The sequence below is a fragment of the Phalacrocorax carbo genome, chromosome 12 (assembly GCF_963921805.1).
Source record: "Phalacrocorax carbo chromosome 12, bPhaCar2.1, whole genome shotgun sequence".
Lineage (NCBI taxonomy): Eukaryota > Metazoa > Chordata > Aves > Suliformes > Phalacrocoracidae > Phalacrocorax > Phalacrocorax carbo.
The window spans coordinates 5,801,328-5,827,053 of record NC_087524.1 but is presented as its reverse complement, the minus strand read 5'-3'; the positions used below and the strand labels follow the sequence as shown (position 1 = coordinate 5,827,053).

Here is a 25,726-nt window from a genome sequence, read left to right as displayed (position 1 = left end):
GCCGCGCATGTGCTCTCGGCGGCCCGGCTCCAGGGGAGCAGGCGCAGTCCCCCGCCCTCCCCGAGCCGGCCGTCGCGCAGGCGCAGTGCAGACCCGTTCGGGAACGTTCTGTCTTGCAACAACCTTCCTCCGCAAGGGAAATCCTGTCAGGGTACGGGCCGTCCGCAGCCCCGCTCCTCTCCGCCCCGCCGGCGCCTTTCCCCGTCACCGGCCGCTGCTGCAGCCCACCCCCTCTCCGACAGCCCGTCCCCCCCGCAGTTGGGCCGCGACACCCACCCACCCCCCCCCCCCCACCCCGCCCCTGTCTCTTTTTTTTCCTCCCCCGAGCTCAGCCGCTGAGAGAGCGCCCCGAGCCGGCCTCGGAGGCGGTCGAGCCCGGGGTTCCCTGCCTCCCCGGGGACATGCGGCTGCAGCCTCACGCTAGCCTCAAGCGTCTCCTCCGGAGCGGCGGACATGGGCCCTCCGCGGAGCGGGGCAGCTCCCCTCGCCCCTCTCCTCCCTGCCCCGGTCCCGCTGAGGTGGGCGGGCGCTGACTGTGCCCAGCATCTAGCGGGATCAGACCCGTCTGGGTTAGAGTGGGGCAGGTGATGGTCCTTCCCTGCTGAGGTGCCGGCCTCGCCTCTTGCAGCTGCCTGGAGTTTCTTCTCGTTGAGACGAGCTCTAGCTGAGGGAGCGTAAGGGCAGGACGGACCGCTCCGAGCCGCGGGAGAGGGACGGAAGGGACTGCCAGGAAGATCTTCATCCCTGCAGCGCTGCTGCTAGAGTTAGAGAGAAACCTGCTGCCTCTCCTCTCTGTTTCTTTTGATCTCCTGGAGAGGAGAGGTGAGTTGTTGCCTTTCCCTCTTGTCATACTGTAGTAGTGGAGAAAATAGGCTAGCTTGCAAGCTGCAGAACTTGTTCAGGATGGCTTCAAGCCCCAGCTGACTGCTTGGTTTATTTTACTTGAGAATCAGCCCTGTGAAAAGGCCCACTGATGGAGAAAGAGACTAGCACCGTGTTAACTGCGCGGTTCTCTCTCCTTTGCTGCAGTGCCCACTTTCACCGCTGTCTCCTGCTCTGCCTGCTCCTGCTTTCAGCATGGTAAAGAAGAATACTATCCCCGATGGGTAAGTATCCCTCACACTAAGAAAAAGGCAGGAGCAGGCACAGTCCTGCCCACAGAGAAGGGGCGCTGACTGCCCCAGGCGCTTTCTTGCCACAAGCATCTTCACCACCTACAGCCAGGTAAGGTAGGTATCTTCTCCAAGACAGGAACAACCCAGCCCTTCACCCCCCAGGTGAGTATAATGCTCCAGCCTGTCTGTGAACACTTCTCCTTCATCAGCCAAACACAGCCCCTTCTCCCTACCCTTCTTAGCCCCAGTTGTATACTTACTGGGGAAATGGGAGAGTAGTCCCTCCTTCTGACTACTCAGATGTTTGCTACCAGGAGTGGGGGAAGAGCTGATAAGATGGGAGCAGGTGGTTGCATGCATGTGATCAAGGAATATTTTCACGGCTTCAGGTCCAGAAACATCCTGCATTTTTGTTTTTAACAAAAGGACAACAAAAATTATTTATTGGCAAAAATAATAATAATGAAAAAAACAAATGCACTGTATAGGCTTTTTAATTACTTGATTGGGAGTGCATATGAAGACCACAGAGTGATCTTATTTAAAATAGATATAGTTCTATTCTCCAGATCTACTGGGGGGGGAATGAAAAGGAAGTGCCAGTTTAGGAGTTTAGCTGATCTGTTGCTGCTGCTGACATCAGTACAAACTTCTTGGATAGGAGGGTGTGCTGAGATACACAGGCATGCTGTAATGGGACAATAACTTGCAGTTTGTACATTATTTGAGGAAAGGTTGACATTATCCTGGTTTCAGGGGAAGTGTTAAGTTTATTAATAAAATTTTTAGGAGGAGCAATAAAATACAAAAAACATGATTTCTTGCAAAATATGTTGGCCTAAAAGCAATATAGAAAGAAAAGATAAACAAAATTTTAAAAATAACTTAAAGAAACTTTGAATTTTTTTCATAGCCGATAAACTCAGCAATTAAAATTAGGATAAAATTTAAGCTACTTAAGCATGTCTGAAAGTTGTTATGAAATTTCAATTAAAAGTTGGGCAAAACTGAGCTAAAGTGAGTTAGGTTTGCAAGTAGTAATGCAGAAGGCCTGAAAGAATAACTGTCCTCCTCCTCCACTACTTAAACTTTGAAAATTGGGTGCTCATTTCTCCCTTCTTTTTGCCCCTTGCATTTGAGCTGGAGCAGCTTTCAGGCTACATGCATTTCTTCTCTTAAGTATGGAAGAAGCAGTGGAACATACTTTTGGCTTCTATGACTGGAAAGTAATACCTGTCTCTTTCAAGGAGAGAAACATCTACTGTGAAGTAACTGGTTACAAAGTTAGCGTTACCATCTGAGGCTGTTCTTGATTCTGAAGTACTTCCAGCTTTTCTAGATACTTCTTGATACTATTAACAAATCAGGGTAGATATCCACAGTACTGGCCTTTTGGCAGTAAAGGAGTTCAAGGAATTGTCAGTCTCCAAGTCTTGTGCAGCAGTATATTGATGTCATCCTTGTGCTAACACAGCACGTTCTAGTTCTTTGCTATGAATTAGTTTAGTACACCAGGAAAAAAAAAAGGCAGTGAACCCTGGAAGAGGATTTAAGGAAATCTAATTTTTGCCTAGGTGATCCTGCACATGCAATTTACAGGCCCCAGAAATGCTTATTGCCGGAAGTGAGGCTGTGGAATACTGTAGCATAAGGATCAGTCCAGATGGTAGTGTACTACGGAAGTACAACCTCAATCCTATCACAGCATTGTAATAGCAATAAATCTAACAGTAACTGTTTTGTTTTTAATTATGCTACAAGAGAAGCACTGTAGTAGATAAAGTCACACTACATACAGATATTTAAGATTGTCTTTCCATTACTGTCTCAACTCTTTATACCGTTCTTAACAGTTTTAATCCAAATTCCGTTTTGCTGATTAAAGCAACACAATAAACTTGAGGTTTCAGTTCAGTTGTAAGTAGCTACAAGTAGTGCAACTAAACAACAAATGGTGAATTTTTTTAAACTGGTCAGCTAATTGCTATCACCTTCTGCAATACCGCGTCTGCAGTATAACTGAAGTTGCCTTTATATAAGGATTGTGATATAGCAGTCTGCAGCCTTGCTAGATATCAGCACTTTGAGTGTACTCAGCACCTAAAGTAATGTTAAAGTGGTATTAATTGCCAGTGTTGCCACTGAATCTGCACTGCTGGTCTTGTACCTTGTTCTTCTTGGCTCACTCTTGTTCTTGTGTCCCTGTCACTCAGACCCTGAATGTTTGATCTGATGCTATTTGCAGTCTTTGCTCCAACAGTGGGAGGAGGAGGTGGACTGGAACTAAGACAAGACTTCCTGTATTCCTTCACAGCAAAAAGCGTTTCTCCCTTTTCACAGTAATGTCATGGAGCAGAGCTAAGGTGTACAGTGTCCACTGCAGTCTCAATCCTAGAAAGTAGTACTGGAGAAGTAATTTTGTAATGAAGCAAGACCTTAGTGTAAGAGAGGGATTCAGGTGACCTCTTGCACCGCAGTTTCCACCGTGTAGTCAAGTTCTGCTTCTTCACAGTGTCTGAAATGCTGTCGTCCTTCAGTAGTTGTATACTGCAATATGTTAGTGGAGAACCAGCTAGTAAAAGGACTTCAAGTTACATAACAAACAGCCATAAAATACTATGATATTTTTACATATTTATACATGTTTGTGCATCATCATCCAAGATCCTACTGTGGGTATAATTTCATAAACTCAGGCTCAGTTCCAAAAACCGTCTGCAGAAATGTCACCTTCTTGTATGTTTCCCTTAAATGGTATGAAAATATACAACGAGCGTGATTTTTTTATTATAAAGACAAAGTGGAATTGTTTCTGTTTATGTACCATAAACATACTTGTTTAACTGAATTGATTCTGTGCAGACTTAAAAACATCAGCATTTTAATTTAGACAGGAATATTGAAGTCTATGACATAACTGATTGTGCATGTTTAAGGGTGGATGGGAGAGAAGGGTTGCCTTAAGGTGGGAGTTTATTTGTAAAGTAAAAGTGTGTCATATTATCAGGCATAGAACGTTTGCATTTTAAAATGTGGAACAGAGAGAAATTACTTCTTATAATACCTGAGTAATGATACCATTGCTATAAGACTTGAAGGCCCATATTTTGTGTTACAGTACACCACAGCAACTACAAAGCTATGCGATTACTTAATGACATGATAAGGAAACTTTTCTCCCATGCTTTACATCCACGCTATTTTTTTTACAAGCTATGACTTATTTGTATCCCACTTGTAGGGGTTGAAGAAAAGCAAAGTGAGAAATCTGTCCAGTAGCAGTCGGTTAAGGGCTATATTCCCTCCCTTCCACTTTGGGCCTGTTCAGTATGTGTTCTGTCTTGACAGTCTGTCGTGGTCTTTGTAGGGCTATCTTTTCTTCAACAGAATAGTATTGAATCTGGTGTCCATAGAGGTATGTAAGCCACTTGGAAAATAAAGGTGTGTGTATATCATGTAGTACCAGTAGCCAAAAAAAGGGAGAAGTTGTTACAGGTAGTATATTCTAAATGATCTTGCTACAGCTGACAGTATTTCAGACTTGAGTTTCTCTATAGTTACAATAATTATCCTTTCTGAGTGTTTTGGAATTCCCAGGTAAGTTCTATACTTACAACTGCTTCATAATCATAGATGTTCATGAGGGGCTCCAGAATTATAGAAACCCTTGAATTGCTAATCATAGCTTCAGGTATTGCTCTCTGAGCGTAGTTCTCCATCCACTGTACCTTTTGAGTAATGTATACCTATTTACACTGTTTTACTAGCGCTGATTTTTAACTGTTAGATGAAAATCATTCTGAATTGATGCCTTAAATTCAATACTAGTTTCTCTTACTCTGGAATACTGGAACACATTATTGCTAAACTGAATGTTGCACATAGAAACGTAAGATAAGAGAGTTTACTTCCTCTTATACTTTAGGGTTTTTCAATGTCAAAAATACCATAATTACTCTGTAGAGGCATTACCGTATAGGTTTTTTTTTAACATATGCTAATGTAAACATCAGTTTCATAGGCGATCTAAAGTGGGTTTAGGATTCAGAAAAGACCAGTGAGTTCTATTTTGCCATAAAGAACTTGTAGGGTATCTGTTGACAGTTTGCTGTGCTCTATATTTTGATATAACTCTGTCACCGAGATGTAACAAACTAAAGAGATGAAACTTAAAATAATTTCCAATTCAGTGTTTCCATCGTATTGTACCTGAAAATTTAGTAGCTTTCTTGTCTAGCTTGCCATTAAAAACATATAGAGTATCTTTATATGAAACCTAATATTTTTCTTTTAAAAAAATCACAGAAGGAAAAAAATAGTAAGGTATCCATCTGTTTAAATGATTGAGTATGAATTACCTACAGCTGCATATTTTAGCTGCTTCAGTTAAAAGTTTAGTAGAGCCAGGTGTGAAACATACAGTTTTGTCATATTTTTAGTTTAACATTTCTGTTAAGGGGATTTAGTAGTTATAATTTCCAGTATAACTTGTTAAGTTTTAGAAATGATGCACAGTAAGATTTACTTTAACAGCTACAAATTACATTCATCAAATTAATAAGGTTTTCTTAATTAGATTTCAAAATTGTGTTGAATAATTTCAGATTTTACTGATACTAACAATGTGCTGTGTTTTGCAGTTAATTGATATGTAGTTTTGTATGTTTAAAAGCTTAGATAAACATCTTTGCTATCACATTTTTTGTTTTCTAATAGCAAGACTTATGCAAAATATAGTTATTATAGTGTTCTTTGCTTGGATTGTTATCTTGGTATTCCACATTCCTTTGAGCTTAACTAAAGAGGCTTCGGGATGAATACTAAATTTTGCCTTACTCAAACTTACTTTAAGCTTGTCTTTGTCATGGGCATTTTTATAATGTCTGCTCTTACCTTGCTTGAAGCTGGAGGCTGCTATGCAGGCCCTGTTGATGATCCTCTGTTGATAGGTCTTGGAGATGATTGTTTTTTAAAAGTGTTTTTTTAAGTTTGTTGCTGCTTGGGTTTCTTTCTTTTGTCATCGACCAGAGGCCATTTCACTGGTTGGGGCTGTTACAAAGCATATTGCTGTTAGATTCTTAGGTTAATCTAGATCACATATCTTGTAAATTTTTACTAGAATGCATGAAGATAGTTTGTTTTCTATTGATTTACTGAATATCTCTGAAATTTTTAGATTAAAGAAAAAGACAATAAAACATGCTTGCTTTTAATGTAAATTAAAATGGATAAGCAGAGTAAAATATTTTCATGTAAACCAGACATAAAAACCTCTAACAGGTTAGCTGACTGGAGTCTGTAGTATCAATAATATTTGTATCTATTTATTTAACTGGAAGCCATTCAAATATCACAGAAACTTCAGAACGAAAGAAGAAAGATTTTTTTTTTTTTAGTTTGACTTTAACATTTCTTCTCAACCAAGAAGTGATTCTTTTGTTTAGAATGGCAATCAAAACTCTGCCTTTGTTTTAGGGTAATTGGTGGTAGTTGGGGAGTGATGAAGACAAAACATGATAGGAAAGTGGGAGCTGCAAAAACTAAATAGTTAAATAATTGGTTAATTTATATGTTTTGTTCACTTTCAGGTCTTGATTCTGCCTGTAGTCCATGGATTGTTCACCTGTTTGAAAACTTAGAAAAATAAAGCTGTAACTGAAAATGTATTGTGTGTGCAATATGTCACTTTTTATTTAAGGACTGTTCTCTCTTAAGTGCTTCATTTCAATCTGCTGTTCTTAATTTGAGATAATTTTTAGTTCTGCAGCAGTATGCTGAAATATGTCTTTAAAATTCTGTCTAAAAAGGTACATGGAACAAATACCCTTTATATTTTCTGATGAAGAGTGCCTTATGCTCATTTCCTACCGTAGAACTGTCAGCAGATTTTGAGTTTCTTGCTGATTTTGCAGATTATTTTTTTTCTGGGGGGATTTAAACAGCTTTAAAAACAGGAGAATAAAACCCCAAGTTTATTAAGGTCTGAAAACAAACTGTGTAATCTTGGTGCATTGTTCTGTCAATCCCTTAATCTGAAAAAAGTAGTTCCGAATTTTTACAGAGTCTTTGTTACATTGCTCATTAAAGAAAATAAGATTTTTAAGTATTTTTTTGACCATTTCTTACTGGCTCATAATTGCTCATATTTTTGATAATCATGGTAGATTTCCACTCACAGTTTTCCAAGAGAAGGCATGTTAAAAAAGATTTGCATTTCTAGTTTACCGCAAGGTAATTGGTATTTTGTAGTTGGGATTTTTTTACTTCTGCCCTCCTTCAAGATGTTTCTAAACATGTATATGTGAATGTGGCTGGCTCTCAGAATAAATCCTACTTTTTGTAAAGCATTTTGTACATTTTGTTGGTAGAGGTAACACCAAAGAGTAATTAAACTAGGTTGAGGAAAAAAATATGGTATTCTTGATTGTTTTATTTCTATGACAGCATTTGTGGCACTAGTTTCTGTATATCCAGGTATAGCCCATTTTCTAATTCTGTTTGGAAGTTTAAGAGCAAAAGCAGGAAGAGTATTTCCTTGTTTTAAAGAAAGACGTGTAATTTCCAGAGTTATTAAAATTAGCAAGAAGCAGGAGCTGGTATTAAACCGAACTTTATCATTAATTTTAACAGTTGTTCAGATTAAATATACGTTGAAATATGGTTCACAGCATTTAGTACCTTTCTAAGATGAAGTGAATGAGATAAAATTAAACTATGCACAGAGCAGATGTCACAGTTTTTCTGTATATTTTGTTTCATTTTTTTAACAGCGCTTCTTGCAACTGAGGTACTTCATTATGTTGTGAGTTTTGTTAGCTTCAGTAATATTTTCAGTCCATTTACACTGTTTATGTTCTTAACTGATTCATATACAATTTACCTATCTTAAACTAGGATAAATGGAACATAGTGTCAGGTTTTTGTTTTTGTATTTTACAACTGGTGCAGGACTACCAGAGTTCAATGTTTACAAGCTTGAAAATTTACTTCTCAAGTCAGAACACATTTCTTCTATAATACACAATATGTAATTTTTTGAGCAGTGCTTTCAAACTATGGTGATTGTGTGCTCTTTTTTTTCCCTGTATGCCACTGTCCTAAGCTAAGGGAATATATGAAGTAGGAGACCTTTTGTTGCATCATTGCAATTATGAGGTACAGAGTTCCTACAATAATTTAGAATTTAGTGAAAGGTTTTACTGCAAACACCTCTCAGTGATTTAATGTCTAGCTTGCCCTTATACCTTCTCACCTTGTGTCTGTCTTCTACGTGACAGCTGTTTGCAACAGCCTTTCTAATGATGAGTTATTACTACTCTTTTGTTACTTAATTTGTTTTCTATTAAACTAAGTATCAGTACGTCTACATTGCGAGCCTCAATCTGTTCTTTAGCTCATGATGAAGATAAAAAAGATAAGTTAGCGCTAAAGACATTGATGTAGTAGATTGTTACATGATTTGTTAGTATTAATTATGTTTCTGGTCACCATGCTATAAGTGTTTCCTTTGTTACTTCCAAACACCTATGAATGGTAATGTTATTATTTATATACTATAGCAAGTATGATTATGGGCATCTCATTGAGAGTTTTGCCAGCCAACATCTAGGGTTATTTATGGCCCTATATGGGAATTGTGAGCAGAGCAAAATACTCAGTGGTTAGAATATTTTAAAATAGAGTATTCGGTTTATTTTATAAATGATGTGGTTTTATGGAAGTCAGAAAAGAATCTAGAAGCTGTTGGATGCTCCCTTTAAAGGGAGAGATTAATTTAACCATCAATTCAGAAAATTGCTAAGTGCATGGGCACCAGTATTAAAGAATCTTATTAAAATGTTTTGTATTTTAATAGCTGAGGTACAAGCTGAAAATGCAAAAGGGCCATGTAGCTTTAAGTCACCCAGCTGTATCTTCTGAGGTCATAGAGATAATCTGTCCTCACATAGGGAGAAGAAATAAAAGTCCTAAATTTACTAAGTTGCCTCTTTGAAGGTAAAATTGATCTGCTCTAACTTGTTTTTAGATAAAGCTTTTCATACTTTTTAAAAAACCTGAAATCTCTGAAATGTGACACATCAAGTGTTTTTTTCAGGATGATGCAGAATTTGTGAATGCCAGTTCTTTGTGGTTGTGGAACTACTGGTATTTTGAGTGTTGTAACAAATCTCCATATTAGTAAGTGGTTTTTGCTAAGTTTTGGTGTGATTGAATATTTTCTGTATTTTCCAAAGTACCAAGAGAAAGTGAAGTCAAGAATGTTTCTTTGAAAAAGCAGCGTAGCACAAAGTAAACATGTTTGCAAAATCTAGAAGCTTTATATTTTTAATAAAAGTAACCTTTGCGTTTCAGTCTCAATTAAATGATTGCTGCAAGCATATGACAACTTTTTAAACGTGTTTGATTCAGCTAAGTTGAGAAATTTCCACCAGCTATAATATAAAAATACTTTTTTACCTGTTGAACCTTACCTGTCTACTTTGCTTTTATTGGTGCTACTTGTTTTTAATGCTGTCCGACTGTTTTGAGGGGAGAAATTTTTTGGAAGTTGGAGAAGGAGGAAGGAAAATTACTGTTTTCAAATGTCCTGACAATACCTTGAAACCACTTCCTAGAATAATTGCAGATCTGGGGACGTAGTTCTACTGTATGATAAGAGCAATCATACACATTATGTCTAGGATGTATTTTCTTTGTGTTAGTGCTCTATGGAGAATAAAGATTCATTTTACGATGGCTTCTGACTTCAGATTTGCAAACAATAAAAATGTCTTTATTTAAGCTGTGTAGTGTGCTAAATAAGCTTCTACCCTGATCAATGCTCTAGCAATACTGTGTTAATATACTTCCAGCATATTTTAGGCAACTTCCTGTTTCTTTTATCCCAAAATATTGCTAATCTATTAATTTTATTCAAATATATAATAACACATTTTTATTGTTATTCTAAAAAAATCTTAGTTTCTTGGTGAAACAGGCAGGTTACTCATGGAAGAAGGATTTTTTTAAAAAAATCCTTATATATCAGGATTTAATTGGTCATTTTTTCAAACTTGTGCACAACAGTTATGATTTCTTGCTTATGTGGTCAAGGTATTTTAGGATCCTGCTGTTTGGGAATCTAAATCTTAATATATTATGTTAGTAGCTTCATGGCCCACATAGGAAAAAAGATAATATCGTATCGTTCTGCTTGGAAAAGTTTGAAAGACCTGCTGTATTCAAATTGTGTGAAATATGGCACCAGATTTGCCTGGTATTTGTTGGATACTCGCATAATTTGAAATAACTGCTATTATAATTTTTGTGTGCTTTGTTTTACCAAAGTTTTAACCCTGGGAGGAAATATCTTTTTTTATTATTTTTATTTAAGAAGTTTCAGATGAAGCTGCGGGTATTTTCTATTGAATCATGTCATTTGAAAAATATTTAAAAATAAATATTTGTTTCATTACAGATGGCGGAGCTTGACACCAGTTGGACAGCCTATACCAGGAACTAGATTTATTGCATTCAAAGTACCTTTAAAAGGGGTATGTATATAAAGTAGCTATAGATTGGCCCTATTAGGTACAGTGCAAAAGTAATGAAGAATAGCATTAATATTCATGCAAACTTCAGGGAAGTTTTATAGAAAGATAATTTATTCAGATCTAGCCCTTCCAGTCATCTACTAGTTGCTTTTAAAAATAATATTCTATATTTTTTTATTTCTTTTAAAATTCTTATTTGATGTTACTCTTTTTATTTATCTTTTAAAAATCATAAAATCTGTAACCAATCAGCATGATTCATTTGATCAGTATTAAGTGGCCTGAATTAATTATCTTATTTAACATCATTTCATGACTGTTGTAAGAAAATCATACGGAAGGGTTTATGATATGCATAACAACCTACGCAATGTAAGCAAAACATAATTTTACAGAAATCAAGCAATCATTAAAGGATACCAGCCACTGCAGTACGTTTAAAATTATTGATCGAGATTACCAATTTCGTAAGGAAATAGTTTCAGTGATCTGGAGAAATGCAGTAGATTTAAAAAATAAGCCTTCATAGATTGCTCTTATTATTGTGTTAGTACTTCCTCTAGACCCTTACTAACATGCAGTGCCATCTTAATCTATTAAATAGACTGAGTCAGATCTTTTAATTTTTTGTGACAATCCAAAATATGGAGGCTGTCTTTTTTAGACTCTTCAGTACCTTGGTGGATTGAGGCGTAGGGCAAATAGGGCAAATTTGCCCTTCTGCATAAATTAACACAAGTGCTGTATAAATAAACTCTTACAAGTCCTTGCTTCAGATACCCAGGAAATAAGTTTCTAAGCTCTCTTAAAGTTCAGTGGCTAGACATGACTTTAGCAGTTAAGAGTAAATATTCTGTCTAAGCTGTAGTCTACAGATTGCACTCTAGTACTCATCTAAAAAAAATCGCTTCTTTGGGTATATTAGTGCCCATTATGGTTTTAGTCAACATTCAGTTCACTTCTATCAGCAATGATTGAAGTGGAATGTTTGCACGGTTTGCTTCCTGTGGCTGCTTTTACAGCTTTAGTATGATGGTTTGGTTCCTTTGACACCAAGGATCTCATACTTGACGTTGGTCACGTTCTCCTTGGTACTGATGGACAGTACAATAGCCATGTGACTTTCTACCAAAGACAGCCAGTGGACAGATCTAGCCACGAATATAAAATTTAGGTGATTTATAATTAGCTTCTTTGTTACTGAGATATTTGAGAGAGGATTTTTTCCATCATCAGCTCCTGTAATTCCACTTGATGCAGCACCAATTATTTGCATAGATGCACTATTCTAGGCAGCATTCGTTCAGTGTGTGTATTTCCACTTCCCTGTCCCTGTCGCTCCAGATTTCAGAGGAAGATACTTCATTGCTAACTTTACTCTTCCCCTGTAGCTTCTGTGATAGTCTGGAAGGAGCTCCACCAGAGATCATAAAAAGGGCAGGCATTCTCAGGGTGATATATCACAAGGAGGCACTCGACTTCAGTGTGTTGCTCACTTTGAGTCCTGCTGATCTCACTGGGGCACAGATCCCTGTTCTGTGAAGCTGTCTTTGAACTTGGCCAGATATAAAGTCTGGTACCCCAGAAAGCAAAATCTGTACCCTTTCTGTCCCTTCAGTTTGTTCAGTCTCAGCTATATGAGATACAGAAATGACAAGTCTGCCAGAGACTGTGTGCTTGAAGCTCATGGAGTTTGTGGCAGAATACACATCAGATGCATAACTGGCTAAACTGTGATGTCTTTGCAAAGAAGGTGGAGATTCGGTAAATCTGTATGGAAATGCTGAAGACCTCATTGGTCATAGTCTTGTCAGAAATCCTATTAAATTGGTAGAACAGACAGCAACAGTTTCCTTTGTTGCTACCTATTAGGAGATTGATGATTGGTGGTTTCGACCAAAGGGAGAAAGCATATTTTCAGTATTTCAAGACTCAAGGGTTATCGTTTTAGCAGATGATGTACTGCTAGTAAAGGCTTTAAGGTCATGGGATTACTTGGAAGGATTTTCTGTCCTTCCTTTCAGATCATTGTAATGCTAACAGTAACACTGTAGTGTATTAAGGACTGGGCAAGTTCTTTCCCATGCCATAGAAGGATTGTGCAATTGGTACAGATTTTTCACATTCTCAGAGCCCATTTAAACACCTAAACTACTGAATAGTCAGCAGGACTTTTTCAGAAAATTCCAGATAGTCTTTTAAAACATAGTTTTTCATAACATGCTTAACTGTTTACTCAATCAAGCAATATGTTTAGAAATATCTTATTTTTGTAAATTGTATTCCACCTCAGTTTGTGTGACTTCACATAGTAAAACAAAAAATTCTCTAATATTCTACCATAGACCTTTTGCAGATTCCCTGTTGTCACCTCAAAGTTAGTAAGTTCGGTTTCAGATTTTACTAAAAGTCACTGCTGAATAGCAGTAAGATAACTGACTTTTCTTCATTTTGCTTGAACCTCAACAACTGCACTGGTTTTTCAGCAGTCCACCCGTATTTGAAATACATAGGACTGAATAATTCTATGTGCTCTCTACCCTACTCTTTTTAGCTCAAGCTTCCTAATCACATACCAGCTTTGATAAGACTGTCCTGCTGTTTATTCTTTATTTGGTTTCCTGTCTCTGTTTCCAGACTCGAGATAAGTGCTTGCTAGCATCTTAGATTATAACCCGTACAGTCAAAAGAAGGAATGGTTAGTTACCCTATAGCTGTGGTTCTAAGAGGTATGTGGTCTGTGGCTGCCTTCCTTTCCATTAGTTCTGAGTCCAGTCTGCTTGAATTTCTTGTTGACAAAGGAACTGAAAGGTGTTTGAGGCTGCTGCATCTTTTGCCACTGTCTTTACTGGTTGTGGCTGAGCCTGTGTCAAAAGGCTCTCACAATGGACAAGCGCACTATTCAGAGAAAATCCAGTCTTGCGTATATGAGGCATTTTCATACCTAGAGTGAAGAACACATTTCAAAAAACACAGCTACAATAGGGTGAGTAAACATTTTTCCCACTGTTTCTGTCAAATGAAATTAGTCATTACCTACCAACACACAGCTTTCTTAGTCACCATATTTTAGTCTTACTTAATATTTCCCAGTGCTAAATGACATGCAAGTGCACTCTGCCAAGAGATGAAGCAGGGATAAAAATGTCTGCACATCATTTGGGGGGAGAAAGTAAAAAACTTCAGAAGAAATGAACTCTTGTATCACAACTTCAAATGTTTTCTGTGAAATACACTGTTAATTTTGTGTTACTGTGCAGGACAAAGTATGTTTGGGGGAAAGGGGATTGTGGTGTTTTACTTTTTGCTGATGTTAATTACTTAAAATTCAGTATATACATGCTGTATTTTGCAGGATTTTTGTTCCTATCAAATTAGTGCTTATGTTAATGTTTTTTAACATTGTACAAGTGGAAATTCTCACGCATTTTAATGCATTTTCATCTGAATAGGAATACACAACAAATTCTTGCTTTCAGTTCCTTTTCATTTTTTATCCACATAATACATGGATATGGTTCTGATACTGTTAATATTCATTTTTGAATACTGATGTTTTCGAGTCCTAATTAAAACAGCTGAATATTACAAATGTCATGTTATTAGAACTTAAAAAGAAAGTCAATCTTTTCCATTTTCATTGTAGGCAATTAACCAGAGGCTTACCCCAACCCAGAAATTTACACCGAAAGACTTAATTGCTGCAATGAAAGCCCTAAATGTGGAGCTTGGATTAATTATTGATTTAACGTATACCACACGATACTATGAAGTTAAGGTAATATAAGCATAATAACAAAAGAAATTAGTTACTGCCAGCTTTGTTTTGAAGTATTTACGCATTTGCTCACCTTGAATTGGAATAGACACGTAAGCCATCTAGACTTTGTGCCTCCAATAGAAACAAAATGCTTTATCCCAGAGGAAATAACTCTTCCCATCTAGTTGCATTTGTGGCTTATTTGTAACTTATTTGCAACTTATATGTAACATAATAAATTTGTAAATTTATTATGGTAACTCAGAGTAATGGATACAGGCTTCAGTGCCACCATAGAAAAGATACAGAAGACTTACCATCTGTGCCCTGAAGACATTCTCATTTATTCCTAAGGGTTTTTTTACTGATATTTAGTAGTGAAACCCACTGAGAAGTTGTACATTTTAAAAGTACTTCATTAATTTCAATTTTTTTACCAGTATGGTCCAAACAATTGCGATTAATCAACCTTCTATTGAAAAGGAGAATAAATACCAGTGTGATAACTGAATGTTAGCCTCTGAGCATAGATGGGCTATAAGCATTAAGGGGGTGAATATGTGATTATATTTATGATTGGGGGTGGGAAGGACCCATAACTGTGAAATGGGTTAGAATGGAATTACAGGAATCTGGTCTCTTTAATTAATGTGCTGGCTTATTAGCAGGGATAAGTAAGTCTGCTGTAGGACCTGTTCTTCTAGATCAGGTCTTTAAAGCGGAAATGTAAATGGCAGGTTCTGAGAGTCTACAGAATTGTGTCACAATTGTTTTCTGTTTCTGTTCAGGATTTGAACTACTGTTTTACACTGGCATTATGTTAGATACTGCTTAAGGTTTTTCACTGATGCAAGACTTCAATAAGTTTTACCATTTTTTTCTTCTTTTTGCTAGGATTTACCTAAAAGCGTGCAGTATAAGAAACTTTATACTGTTGGACTTGAAGTCCCTGATAATGCTACTATCCTACAGTTCAAAAAATGGGTCAGAAAATTCCTATGGGAAAATGCAGGAAATGGTAAATATCAGCATCTTATGCTGTAAAAAAAAAAAAAAAATTATTTCAGTGCTAACTGTATCATTTAATAATTTCAACAGATATTTAAGACACCAGGGATCTCAGACTTTCTATAGCAATTTCCATTTAACCTTCACAATAAGATACATTATTGAAGCACTACATATCTTTGAAAAAGACATGATTTGAATGCTAAAAAGATAACTACTAACTTAAATGCCCTTCCTAATAGTATATTTGCATTTGCATTATGTGTCAAAGCAACTGCAACAGGCTTTCATCTATCTGACCCAAGTTGTCTACCATCAGCTTAGTGTTGTATCTGTCAGCCCTTTATGGATGTTCTAAATAGCACAGGGTTTCTCTGATGTCACTAGGCACTGAAATATGTGAGCAATTTAAGTCTGTTTAGTCTGACGTAGAAGTTTTTTGATTTATTAGTCCATTATTGCCTTCAAATCCTAGCAATTCTTAAAAATCATATTACAGACACAGTGTTTCCACAGTGTGGATCTGCTGCTGTTCTAGTGTTTATGCAATAGTACAGTTCTTGCTGAGATAGTCTGAGGCGCTTCTTGTGGAAATAAATTTGTGTGTATTCTGCCACAGCCCGTTTGCAGCTTTTACCTTCTCGCTTGTTTTGCTAGTGGTTCTTTGTAGACAGATTTTAACTGTTTGTCTATCCAATATTGGAGGACCATTTTTTTCAAGCTTTTTCATGCTTTTTGTGGTTACTTTGGCATCTCTGTGAGAATGTAGAGATATTAACTGCCCAGGTGCATACAGCTTTTGCTGTAGAGCATAACCATGGTTTTGCTGTGGACAGTCAACTCTGTGAAAGAGCTCTGACCTAAATCTCAGGTACAAGAGCCTTAATTAGAAGTGCTGAGAAAATTAAAAGGTATAAGAAGTCTTTTTCCTTGCTCAGAAAGTTAGTGTATAAGTTCTTCCTTTATTATTTTTTGGCTTAGGGAAATTACTTGGAAATTACTAGTTTTCTTCTGGTTTTGATCTAGTGATTTTTCATGTGAGATGGAATAGTCTGTATTTGAGTCTAATTATTTCAGATTCTCAGAATTGAGAGAATCAGTTCCTAATTTGTTACTGGACAGAGACCTGCAGTTCCAGCTAGTAAGACCATTTTGGCAGGGTTTGTGTAACTTGAGAGTTGGGAGAACTTACATTTTTTCATTAACTTACTCATTGTAACTTGCCCTCTGTTTTAGATTACCCCTAAAATTTCTCAGGATTGTTCTTAGGTACAATTTTTGAGAAGCTGGGGTTTTTTAGTGTCTGAAGTGTTAGGACACCAACTTATAATAAACTTACATGGCAATATGACTGTCCCATTCTGTGGCAGTTATATTTTTATCTCATTACAAAAATTTGTTAAAAGTCCCATTTCAAAGACATTCTGCCAGTACTTCATCTCTGCCACACTTTGTTCTTCTGATGATTAAATTTTTTTGTCTAAAATCTAGCCTAAAACTCTCAGTCAGTTAATATACATTTTTGCTTATGCCAACTTTGCCCTTAAGCATTGTTGCTCTCCATGCTTGTTATTATATTTAGTATCTCAGATTTGGTTTTACAGACTAAATATAATAACAAGCTTCCAAGGTCCCTTTTCATAAACTTTTTTGTGACCATCATAGTAGCTGTTTCAATACTTATTTCAACTTGATTTTTTTTTCCTCCATTAAATATGGGTAATTCAAATTGTATGGAATAGTCTGGATGAGGTTTTATCAGTGCCTTGCATGACCATGTTAGTGTTTCCCTATTTCTATTGGAAATAGCCTCACTTGAAACACCCTAATAATAGTAAGTTATTCTGCTTTTTAGCCTTTAGCTGATTGGTATAATCTTTCCAAAACCGACAAGATTTCTTTACAGATTACTGGTTCCCATTAGAGTGCTTCTTTTCTCCATGCATGAGCCTAAATTCCTCATCTCTATGGTTCATCCCCATAATAATCCAGATTTTTAGTCCAGTTAAATTAATTCTTCTAGTAATGTATTTCATACTCCTAGACACTAGGGGTATTATGTTTATTTTCTCCTTTTTGTAAGTTTTACAAGAATCTGTAAGTTAAATTCTTCAATTTTACATTTACTTATTTAGATTCACTTTCAAAACCATATTTTATTCTTTTTCTCCTGTTACTGTGGTTCTGGCTGAGGCCAGCTGCTTTACCTGTCATCATTCCTCTTTTTTTTTCCTATGTTCTGCAGAGTTAATCTCAGCCTTCACAGGTTTGGAAGTAGTGAGCTAACTTCTGCTAAAGATCCAGCAAGAAGAGGACAAACTCTGGATGTGTTTGTTCTTTTACAAGCGTGACAGTATAATTTTGTAAATAGCAAGCGTTATTTATCATTACTTTTCTAGAAAAGTACAGCTTTTTCTTTCTTGCAGTAATTTTTTTAGTGATTTCACTTTCTGAACTATTAAAGACTGCATTTTCCTTTTTGACAGAGAAACTCATTGGCGTTCACTGTACTAATGGAATTAATAGAACTGGCTACCTTATATGTAGGTAAGGGTTGTATAAAAACAGAAATCATTGTTCATAAAAGATAATGTCCTTATATAAATCTGTAATCCTTTTGGGACAATAATCTAATCATATTTTTCTTCAGATATCTTATAGATGTGGAAGGCTGGGATCCAGAGGCAGCAATCCAAGGTATTTATACAGTTTGACCTAAGGCACATGTTGAGTTTTAATTCACAATTACTACAGTTGTATTCACAAATACTACAATTCTATATTAGTATTCTTAGAGTCATTTCATATGCTGGCTTCTATAGAAGATTTTCTGATTGTTGATTCTATTCCAGGCAAGGCTTGACCATTAGCACATTGACAGCGTAGTAGGAATATGTTTCAGCTGTCTAAAATATTTTGTTTTTCCTTTTGCTCTGAAGGCTTTTCAGTCATAGGTTACTACCACTGCTAGTTTCAGCTGTTTGAAAAAAATGCTGCAATATTGCCGGCTTGCTGAAGTATTTAATACCAAGTTAGAATTGTTTCAAATTCAGCATCTCATGGTGAACAGAAACTTGCCTTTCACATTTTTGTTGCTCAGTTTAAGCACATTTCATTAGACTTGTATCTTCTTTTCATTTAGCTTTTGGTGATGCTAGAGGTCACCGCATGGATGGTCTTGTGTATCTTACAGATCTCAGAACACAACCAATGAGAAGGTAAACAGAAGCTTTTAGTTGTATGGCTAAGATTTTCCAGTATGTCTACTGGTATTTCGAAAAGTTCAATTCAGTCATAAGCCAAAATTAACCCCATCTTAAACCTTTAATATGCAACTACACACATATTGTAAAACTTCTGATATGAATAACATGAAGTGCAGTGTACTTCATTCGTCTTTTGTATTTATATGGTTCAAAAGATTTTTTTTTTTAATCTGACAACTACTATTGAACGTTGGTGTGGTTTTATCATACTATGACAAGTGTATCGAGTCTGTATTCTCTCATTATAAGCTGAAAGGAGCCATTGCAAAGATTTCTTTATAAGCTTTATTATCTGCCTGCTATTGTTGGCATGGTAGAAGCAGATACTTTTTTTTTTAAAAAAAAAAAAGTACAACAGTTTTAGAAAGAAAAAAGTATGGGAAAGAGAAAGATCGTTCTCAACTCCTCTGTTCATAGCAGTTGTATCCCTGGTGTGGTAAGAATTTTATGCTTGTCATATTCACCTAAGAATAGCTAACCTTTACATCTTCCTAAGTTATTTGTGCCAATGATATCTTGTAGCAGGAAATTGTTTTTAAAATAATACCTGGCTGATTTGCATCTTTGTAGTTTAATTGAATGCTCTTTGTTTTACTGCTATTATTGTTTTATAGTCTGTGCGTGATTGAGTTAGTCCTGTGTCAGAGTTTTGAATAGGTATGGTGCTTGTCTCACACTCTTTACGATGTTGTTCCAAGCTCATGAAATTCAGGTATTCTCTTTGCCTTCCCTGCAGCCCTTCCCCACATAAATTTACAAGATTAAAATTTGCTAAGTTATAAATTTTTAATAAGTTTTAAAAAAGGAAGCTTATGTGAGATGTTTTTGTTTATTCTTAGTAACCTTGGAATGGATGTATGGGATTCAGATGAAGATATTATTCCCCCACCACATGCAATGGAAGGACCTGTAGAGCGGTTCCCAAATGAGGATTTTCAGGGGTAATAGGCTGGAACATGGAATTAAAAGCCAAGGGAACCACACCGTGGGAAAGATAAATGTTTCTTATTAAAATGCTATAGAGACCCTAATTTAAAAGAGGTTTTATGAGTATAGCCTACTCATGCAAAATACATTTACAGAATTTGACAGAAGAGTGGAAAGATAAGGGAAAGAAAAGGGAATGTGTGGTATTAGAAGTCTGTAAGTAATTAGCTCACTTGGAAAAATGTGGAGTTTTATTTTGCCTGTCCTTATTTTTCTAAAGTAATCTGCAATTATTTTTAATTAATCTGGAATCACTAGTTTTGCCTGTTTAACAAGCATTATAGAATTACAATTGAATGTTTTGTCATAGCTTCTACTATGACATTGGAAGTTTTATAATACTACAGTTTGGATTCTTAATAGCTTTGATAACTATGTATTTGCAATGTCTTTCCTATCAATTCTTAGTTAAAAAAAAAACTTGTTTTCATTAATGACTTGTAGAACTTAGAAGTATGTTCTACTGAAAACAAAACTTCTTTACAGGTCTGGGAAAAGATTAAGAATTTATGATGACCACTCTCACAATGATTTGCAAGGACAGATACAGTTGAGAGATTTTGATTTCATTAATAAGGGACCTGGACAAAGACGAAGACCATTTCATGACCATCAGACTCAGGATGATTTAAGAGCACCAATGCAGATGAGAAATTGGGACTACAATAGGGGACCAGGACAGAGGCGAAGACCCTTTCCTGATCACCAGTTTTATGATGATTATCAAGAAGACATGCAGCTGAAGGACCTAGACTTCAGTAACAAGGGACCTGGACAAAGGTTGAGACCTTTTCATGGACACCAGTTTCACGATGATTTACAGGCAGACAGACAATCAAGGGACATTGAATTTAACAGAGGCCGTGGACAAAGGCAGAGATCTTTTCCTGACCATCCATCTCACAGTGATTTGCAGGAAGACAGGCCATCAAAGGATTATGATTTTGGTCGCAGGGGCCGTGGCCAGAAACGACGACCATTCCATGACCACCAATCTCATGATGAATTTCAGACTCAGATGCAGTTGAAAGAGTTAGAGTGTGTCAGCAAAGGTCCTGGCCAAAGACCAAGATCTTTCAGTGACTATCAGTCACATGATGACTTACAGCCACAGATGCAACTGGGAGATTTTGAATTTGTTAATAGGGGTCGTGGGCAGAGGTTGAGACCTTTCAATGATCACCAGCCTCACAATGACTTACAAACAGAGATGCAACTAAAAGATTATGATAATAAAGGTCCTGGACAAAAGCGTAGACCTTTTCATGACCACCAGCCTTATGATGACTTACAGGAACAGACTCAGTTAGAAGATTTTGATTATGTTAATAAAGGGCATGGACAAAGGCCAAGACCTTTTCATGATCATCCAGGTCACAATGATTTGCCACGTGACTGGTGTTCAGACAGGTAAAGCATCCTTGAGCTGTAAGACCAGAATTAGAGAATGAAAGTGTAAACCTCGGCACTTTTAAATCAATTAATCATCCTTTTAAAATCATATATAAATGATCAGTTAATTAACTCTTTTTATTTTGACTTATGGAAGGCACTTTAATTGTAAGCTGGAGTGTGGTAGCTTTGAAAGCCGACGCTTCCTAAATTAGAAGGTTGTGCTTCTTTAAATTTAAGCTTCTGTGTTTCTTTTACCTTTTTAGAGTCAGCTTGAAACAAAACTTTGTCCCACTTTGTTTTGTATAGAAACTTACATTTAAAAAGAAATCCTCAAGACAGAAGATTATATGAAATTTTATTTATGCCCTCAGCCAGGGAAAAACAGTAATGCTACAAGGAAGTTTGACTTGCATTTGTTTATTTCAGGAGTTGTTAATACGTTAGAAATCCCTTTGTTTCTGAACTTGCATCATATTCTCCTAAATACTTATATCACTTACCAGTAAACCTATTGGATTCTGACATAATATTTCAAAATATTTTTAATTTCAGATATTTTTCGGGCTACTAAAGTTCAAGATAATCTCTCCCATTGTACAGCTGAAACAGAGGATATGATATCATTACAATGAAGCATACCATTTTGAGGTGTTAATAAAATTGATAGTTTTTATTAAACTTTAAAGTAAATTTCAATTAAAAGCAGAAAGATTTTTATCTCATTTTATAAATGCATATTTTTCAACAGCTTACAACCATTTGTACTCTTCCTAACATGCGAATCTTCTGGTTATTTGCAGAAGTCAATCTTTTTCTTCCCATGAAAATGCACCAGAACCTCGTTTCTCCTCATCTCCTTCACTTCACAGAGATTATGAGTCTGATAGTGATGACTTTAATAGAAGTTATAGGTAAATATCAGATTCCATACATTGTTTTCTGTCTTCCTTTATACTGATACTTCCCCAGTTTCCCAACAAAAAAAAAGGTTAACTGCACAGTGTAAAAATGGATACTAATATTGTAGTTTAAACCATTGAATCTGAACACTGAGCCAATAATGTGACTAATTTGTGGTCCATCTATGCTGAGTTTGAGTGTGATTATGAAATGGTTTGAGAATCCCTGACATAAGTCATTGACATGGCAAGCACAGTTGAAGCTAATGTACTGCACAATATGAAAAGCTATTGTCAGTAAGCAAAGAAGCAAAACACAGATGCTATATTTAACTCTTAACTGCTGTCTACAGCAAGCTAATGAGTTTTACTATGGGGGATGGTCAGACACTGAAACAGGTTGCCCAGAGCAGCTGTGAAATCCCCATCCTTGGAGATATTCGGAACTCAGCTGGACATGGCCATGCACAAACTCATCTAATTAGACCTACGTTGAGCAGGTGGCCCTAGATACTTCTAGAGATCCTTTCTTGTCTAAATTAATCTATGGTGAGGGAGAAGATTTTAAAATTACAAAGATGTTCTGAGTTGGCTTTATACACCACTTATTTTATAAAGTAAGGTACTTGAGAGTAAAGAAAATCCAAATCAAAAAGTATATATATCGTATATGCGTTTCTTGATCCTTCCATAAGTATGTTGTAGGAGAGTGATTCTTCTATTGCAGAAGAATTAATAATTAAAATATTTGGAGATATAAATCCAAAGTATGTTATTGTCTGTTGAGACTATGTACTAGAGAGCTACTATTACATATTATTCACAAAAATGAAACCATGGGCTTAGGAACAAAAATGGCCCCTAGGTAAAGAAACCCTCAGTAAACGGAATTTTAATTAGAAACAGCATTTGAAACAAAACATCTTCCAGTACAATTACTTACTATAAAGAGATGTAATTTTAATCACTAGGATTGAAAAATTAATATAAACGAGCAGTAGAGAAGTTTTTAATTTTAGGGAGTAAAAACAAGACTGGGGGTCTGAATTGTTCTTTCAAGGTTACACAGCTTTAGTTTCTAATGGTGGCCACCAACAATAAATCAACCCTTTTACTTCTAAGGATTTCATTGTTCATATTTGTTCTTCTTAACAGTAATCGACCAAATTGTCCTGAAGACAATAGGAGAATGCATCCCTCAGATGAATTTAATAGAGGAAAAAACAGATTTTCACCATATTCATCACGAACAATGCATCCATCTTCATCTGTACACCAAGAAGATAGTTCAATAGACTATGAAAGAAAACCTTTCCAAGGTGAAACTACCAGAGAGATGGAACAAAGTAAAAGATTACCCATTGTAACAGTTGATTACAATTATGGTCTGCCATTAGATTATGGACCTGAAGAGGAAGAGAGAGCACATTATGATTTACCTCCAAGAGACCGCTACAACTGGAACTGAATAAAAAGGACAACGTTTGCTCAGCTTAGACTTACTTTTACCCATTTTACTTTGTATGTGGACCAATTATTTTTTTTTAACAAATTAGGAAAATGCAAATTTCAGTAGTAGAGAACTGGTCTCTATTGTAAGATTAGCTTCTACTGATGTTTGGGTCTTTAAATTTATTAGGGTGTATTTGTTACGTGTAGTTGGAGACAAGGTCTCAGTACACATGGAATTAAAGTAGCCCTTCCTTTAGTGAAATTGGGACCCTATACCTTAAAACAAACAACCAAATGATTGTAGCTGTGTCTTTTGTTTTACATTTCTTTAAAATGTATGTAATTTCCAGATGCAAAAGTCATAACAAAATACTGCACTATCAGGTAGATTAGCATTGAGATTATAGAAAAAATACTATAAAATGAATGAAGCGAAGTTATGTCCACTTCATCTTTTAATTTGAAAATAGCAGTTTGAATTATCGCTAACAATCTCTGCAGCATTGCAGTTTAATTCCAGATTTTCTGTACCATCAACTGAAGTGATCTAGTTGCACTCTTTTTCATAGCAGAATATTTCCAAGATTGCTAAGAACATAGAAGCAAATGGAGTCTGAATACTCCAAATGTCAAACTTGCTTTTCAGTACTCTGAATATCCCATCCTGATTGTATATTTTTTCCTGATCCCACAGGTTATATATGTTTCAGAGTAGCCCAGTGCAGCTAAATGCCACAATTTTCTCAGCAACACATCCAAATGAGGTAGCTCATGTGCCATCAGTTTACCTGTCTCAACTGACCAAGATCACCGGTGCCTATATAGTTATGCCTCTCTTTGTCAGCGATATATTTGCTTTTTACAGCACAGCAGAGTAATGTAATCAGAACAGAAGATTAGCCACTTTAGGTAAGTTACTTTTAAGAGTCATGCATTGGACAGTCTCCCCTGAACTGCCACTTCCACGGGTCTCAAGAAGGTAGTGCAAAAAATGGTAACTGAATTCATGCCAGCAGGTGCACAGTAGCACCAACATCTCCTACTGCGTCTAAACAAATATTAGTTCATAGGATGGAAAACAGTATTAACGTAAGACTTGGGTGAATTCCAAAGATTATGTTTTCCATTATTACATTTTCAGAAATTAAAGTTTTGAAAGGCATTGCAGTGAATAAGGATAAAACCACATCATGATATTAAAATAAACAATTAAAATGAATGCTAGATACTGAAGTCATGCAGTTAAGAAGCTGCCTCAAAAGCAGCATAGCTGTAAAGCATAAAGCAAGAGGGTGTACGTACACACTAGAACACTAGAAAAGTGGAAAAAAAAAAAAAAAAAAAAAGGCATTCATATCTAGAACCCACAGAGATTTTTTGCGTTTTAACTAGCAGCATAAAGCCCAGATTTCTGAATTTGTGGTTCTATTGCTACTAAATAAAGACTAGATTTTAAGTGTGGGACATCTGGCAACTCCTGTTGTTTTGTAAAACATGGAAAAAGTTCCCAAAATCAAAGGATTCTGTGGATATAAATTCAAACTGCAAATGCTTCGTTGCCTTTGCAACTGGTAGAACAGCTTTGGCTGTGTTCATTGTACAAAGTAAATAGCTTTCTCATTTCACAGCAGCTAGTCAATTGTATTTCCCATTAAATTTCTGATTGTGAACCTCATTCATGTGGTCTCCGGAATGACGCGCTCTATATATAAACCGGTTGTGGAACTGAGCACTAAATGTTAAGAAGGCATTTTTTCCTTCAATTGCCATTTATTTATTTATTTAAATGAGGGTTAAGCTGAGAATCTTTATCTAGGCTTCTTTATTTGGAGGTGAGGAAGAGCTGCAACTTGGGCTACTACATTGCCAGATTCTTTAAAAAAAACAACAATAAAAAGCCCCTTCCTGGTATTCTCCAGCAGGGAGCTAAGAATTAGGGACTGGTATTACAAGTATTTGGGTTTGGTTTTTTTTATACTATGTATGCAGTATTCATAAAGTGAATAAAGAACAAACATTTGCCCTTCATATTTTTCTTCTTGGGTTTGAATTATGTTTTTTAGGATTGAAGTGAACCTACAGTTGGTCCTTTGTTACTTCAGACTGGGGGTGCGAGGACTCCCTGGACAGCTGAAAAGCTGGTGCACTGGAAAGCTTGGTGCAAAGAGGAATGTGGCACATAAGGAGATAGGACTAGCACTAGCGGTTACCAGCCCTTGGTCAGTTCCTGCAGGGCCCTTTGAGGGTTTAGATACAGTCAGGTGGTATAATCCCTGTTACCTCACAAAATAAACATCACTTTTGTAACTAT

The 25,726-nt window shown here is 36.4% G+C and overlaps 1 protein-coding gene across 4 annotated transcripts; it reads left to right on the top strand.

Annotated features, from left to right (window-relative positions):
* On the top strand, positions 1 to 25,726 carry LOC104040790 (uncharacterized). Of its 4 annotated transcripts, none has more exons than XM_064463850.1 (13): positions 86 to 151; positions 629 to 822; positions 1,030 to 1,106; positions 10,573 to 10,648; positions 14,295 to 14,426; positions 15,303 to 15,426; positions 17,903 to 17,963; positions 18,067 to 18,113; positions 18,559 to 18,634; positions 19,522 to 19,623; positions 20,156 to 21,079; positions 21,865 to 21,975; positions 23,119 to 25,726. In XM_064463850.1, exons 3-13 carry the CDS (start codon positions 1,078 to 1,080, stop codon positions 23,429 to 23,431), a joined length of 1,995 nt encoding a protein of 664 aa, XP_064319920.1. In that variant the 5' UTR covers positions 86 to 151; positions 629 to 822; positions 1,030 to 1,077; the 3' UTR covers positions 23,432 to 25,726. The 4 variants fall into 4 exon arrangements, with proteins under 4 accessions (XP_064319919.1, XP_064319920.1, XP_064319921.1 ...); XM_064463851.1 differs by lacking the exon at positions 86 to 151 and adding an exon at positions 162 to 518; XM_064463849.1 differs by lacking the exon at positions 629 to 822 and having other exon boundaries at positions 1 to 151.

Bases quoted from the DNA above. Each gene is read 5' to 3' on its own strand.
- LOC104040790 (XM_064463849.1), top strand. From the start codon at position 8: ATGTGCTCTCGGCGGCCCGGCTCCAGGGGAGCAGGCGCAGTCCCCCGC. The intron at 152-1,029 runs GTACGGGCCGTC...CCTTTGCTGCAG, and splicing joins GCAAGGGAAATCCTGTCAGG to TGCCCACTTTCACCGCTGTC. The intron at 18,635-19,521 runs GTAAACAGAAGC...GTTTATTCTTAG, and splicing joins AGAACACAACCAATGAGAAG to TAACCTTGGAATGGATGTAT.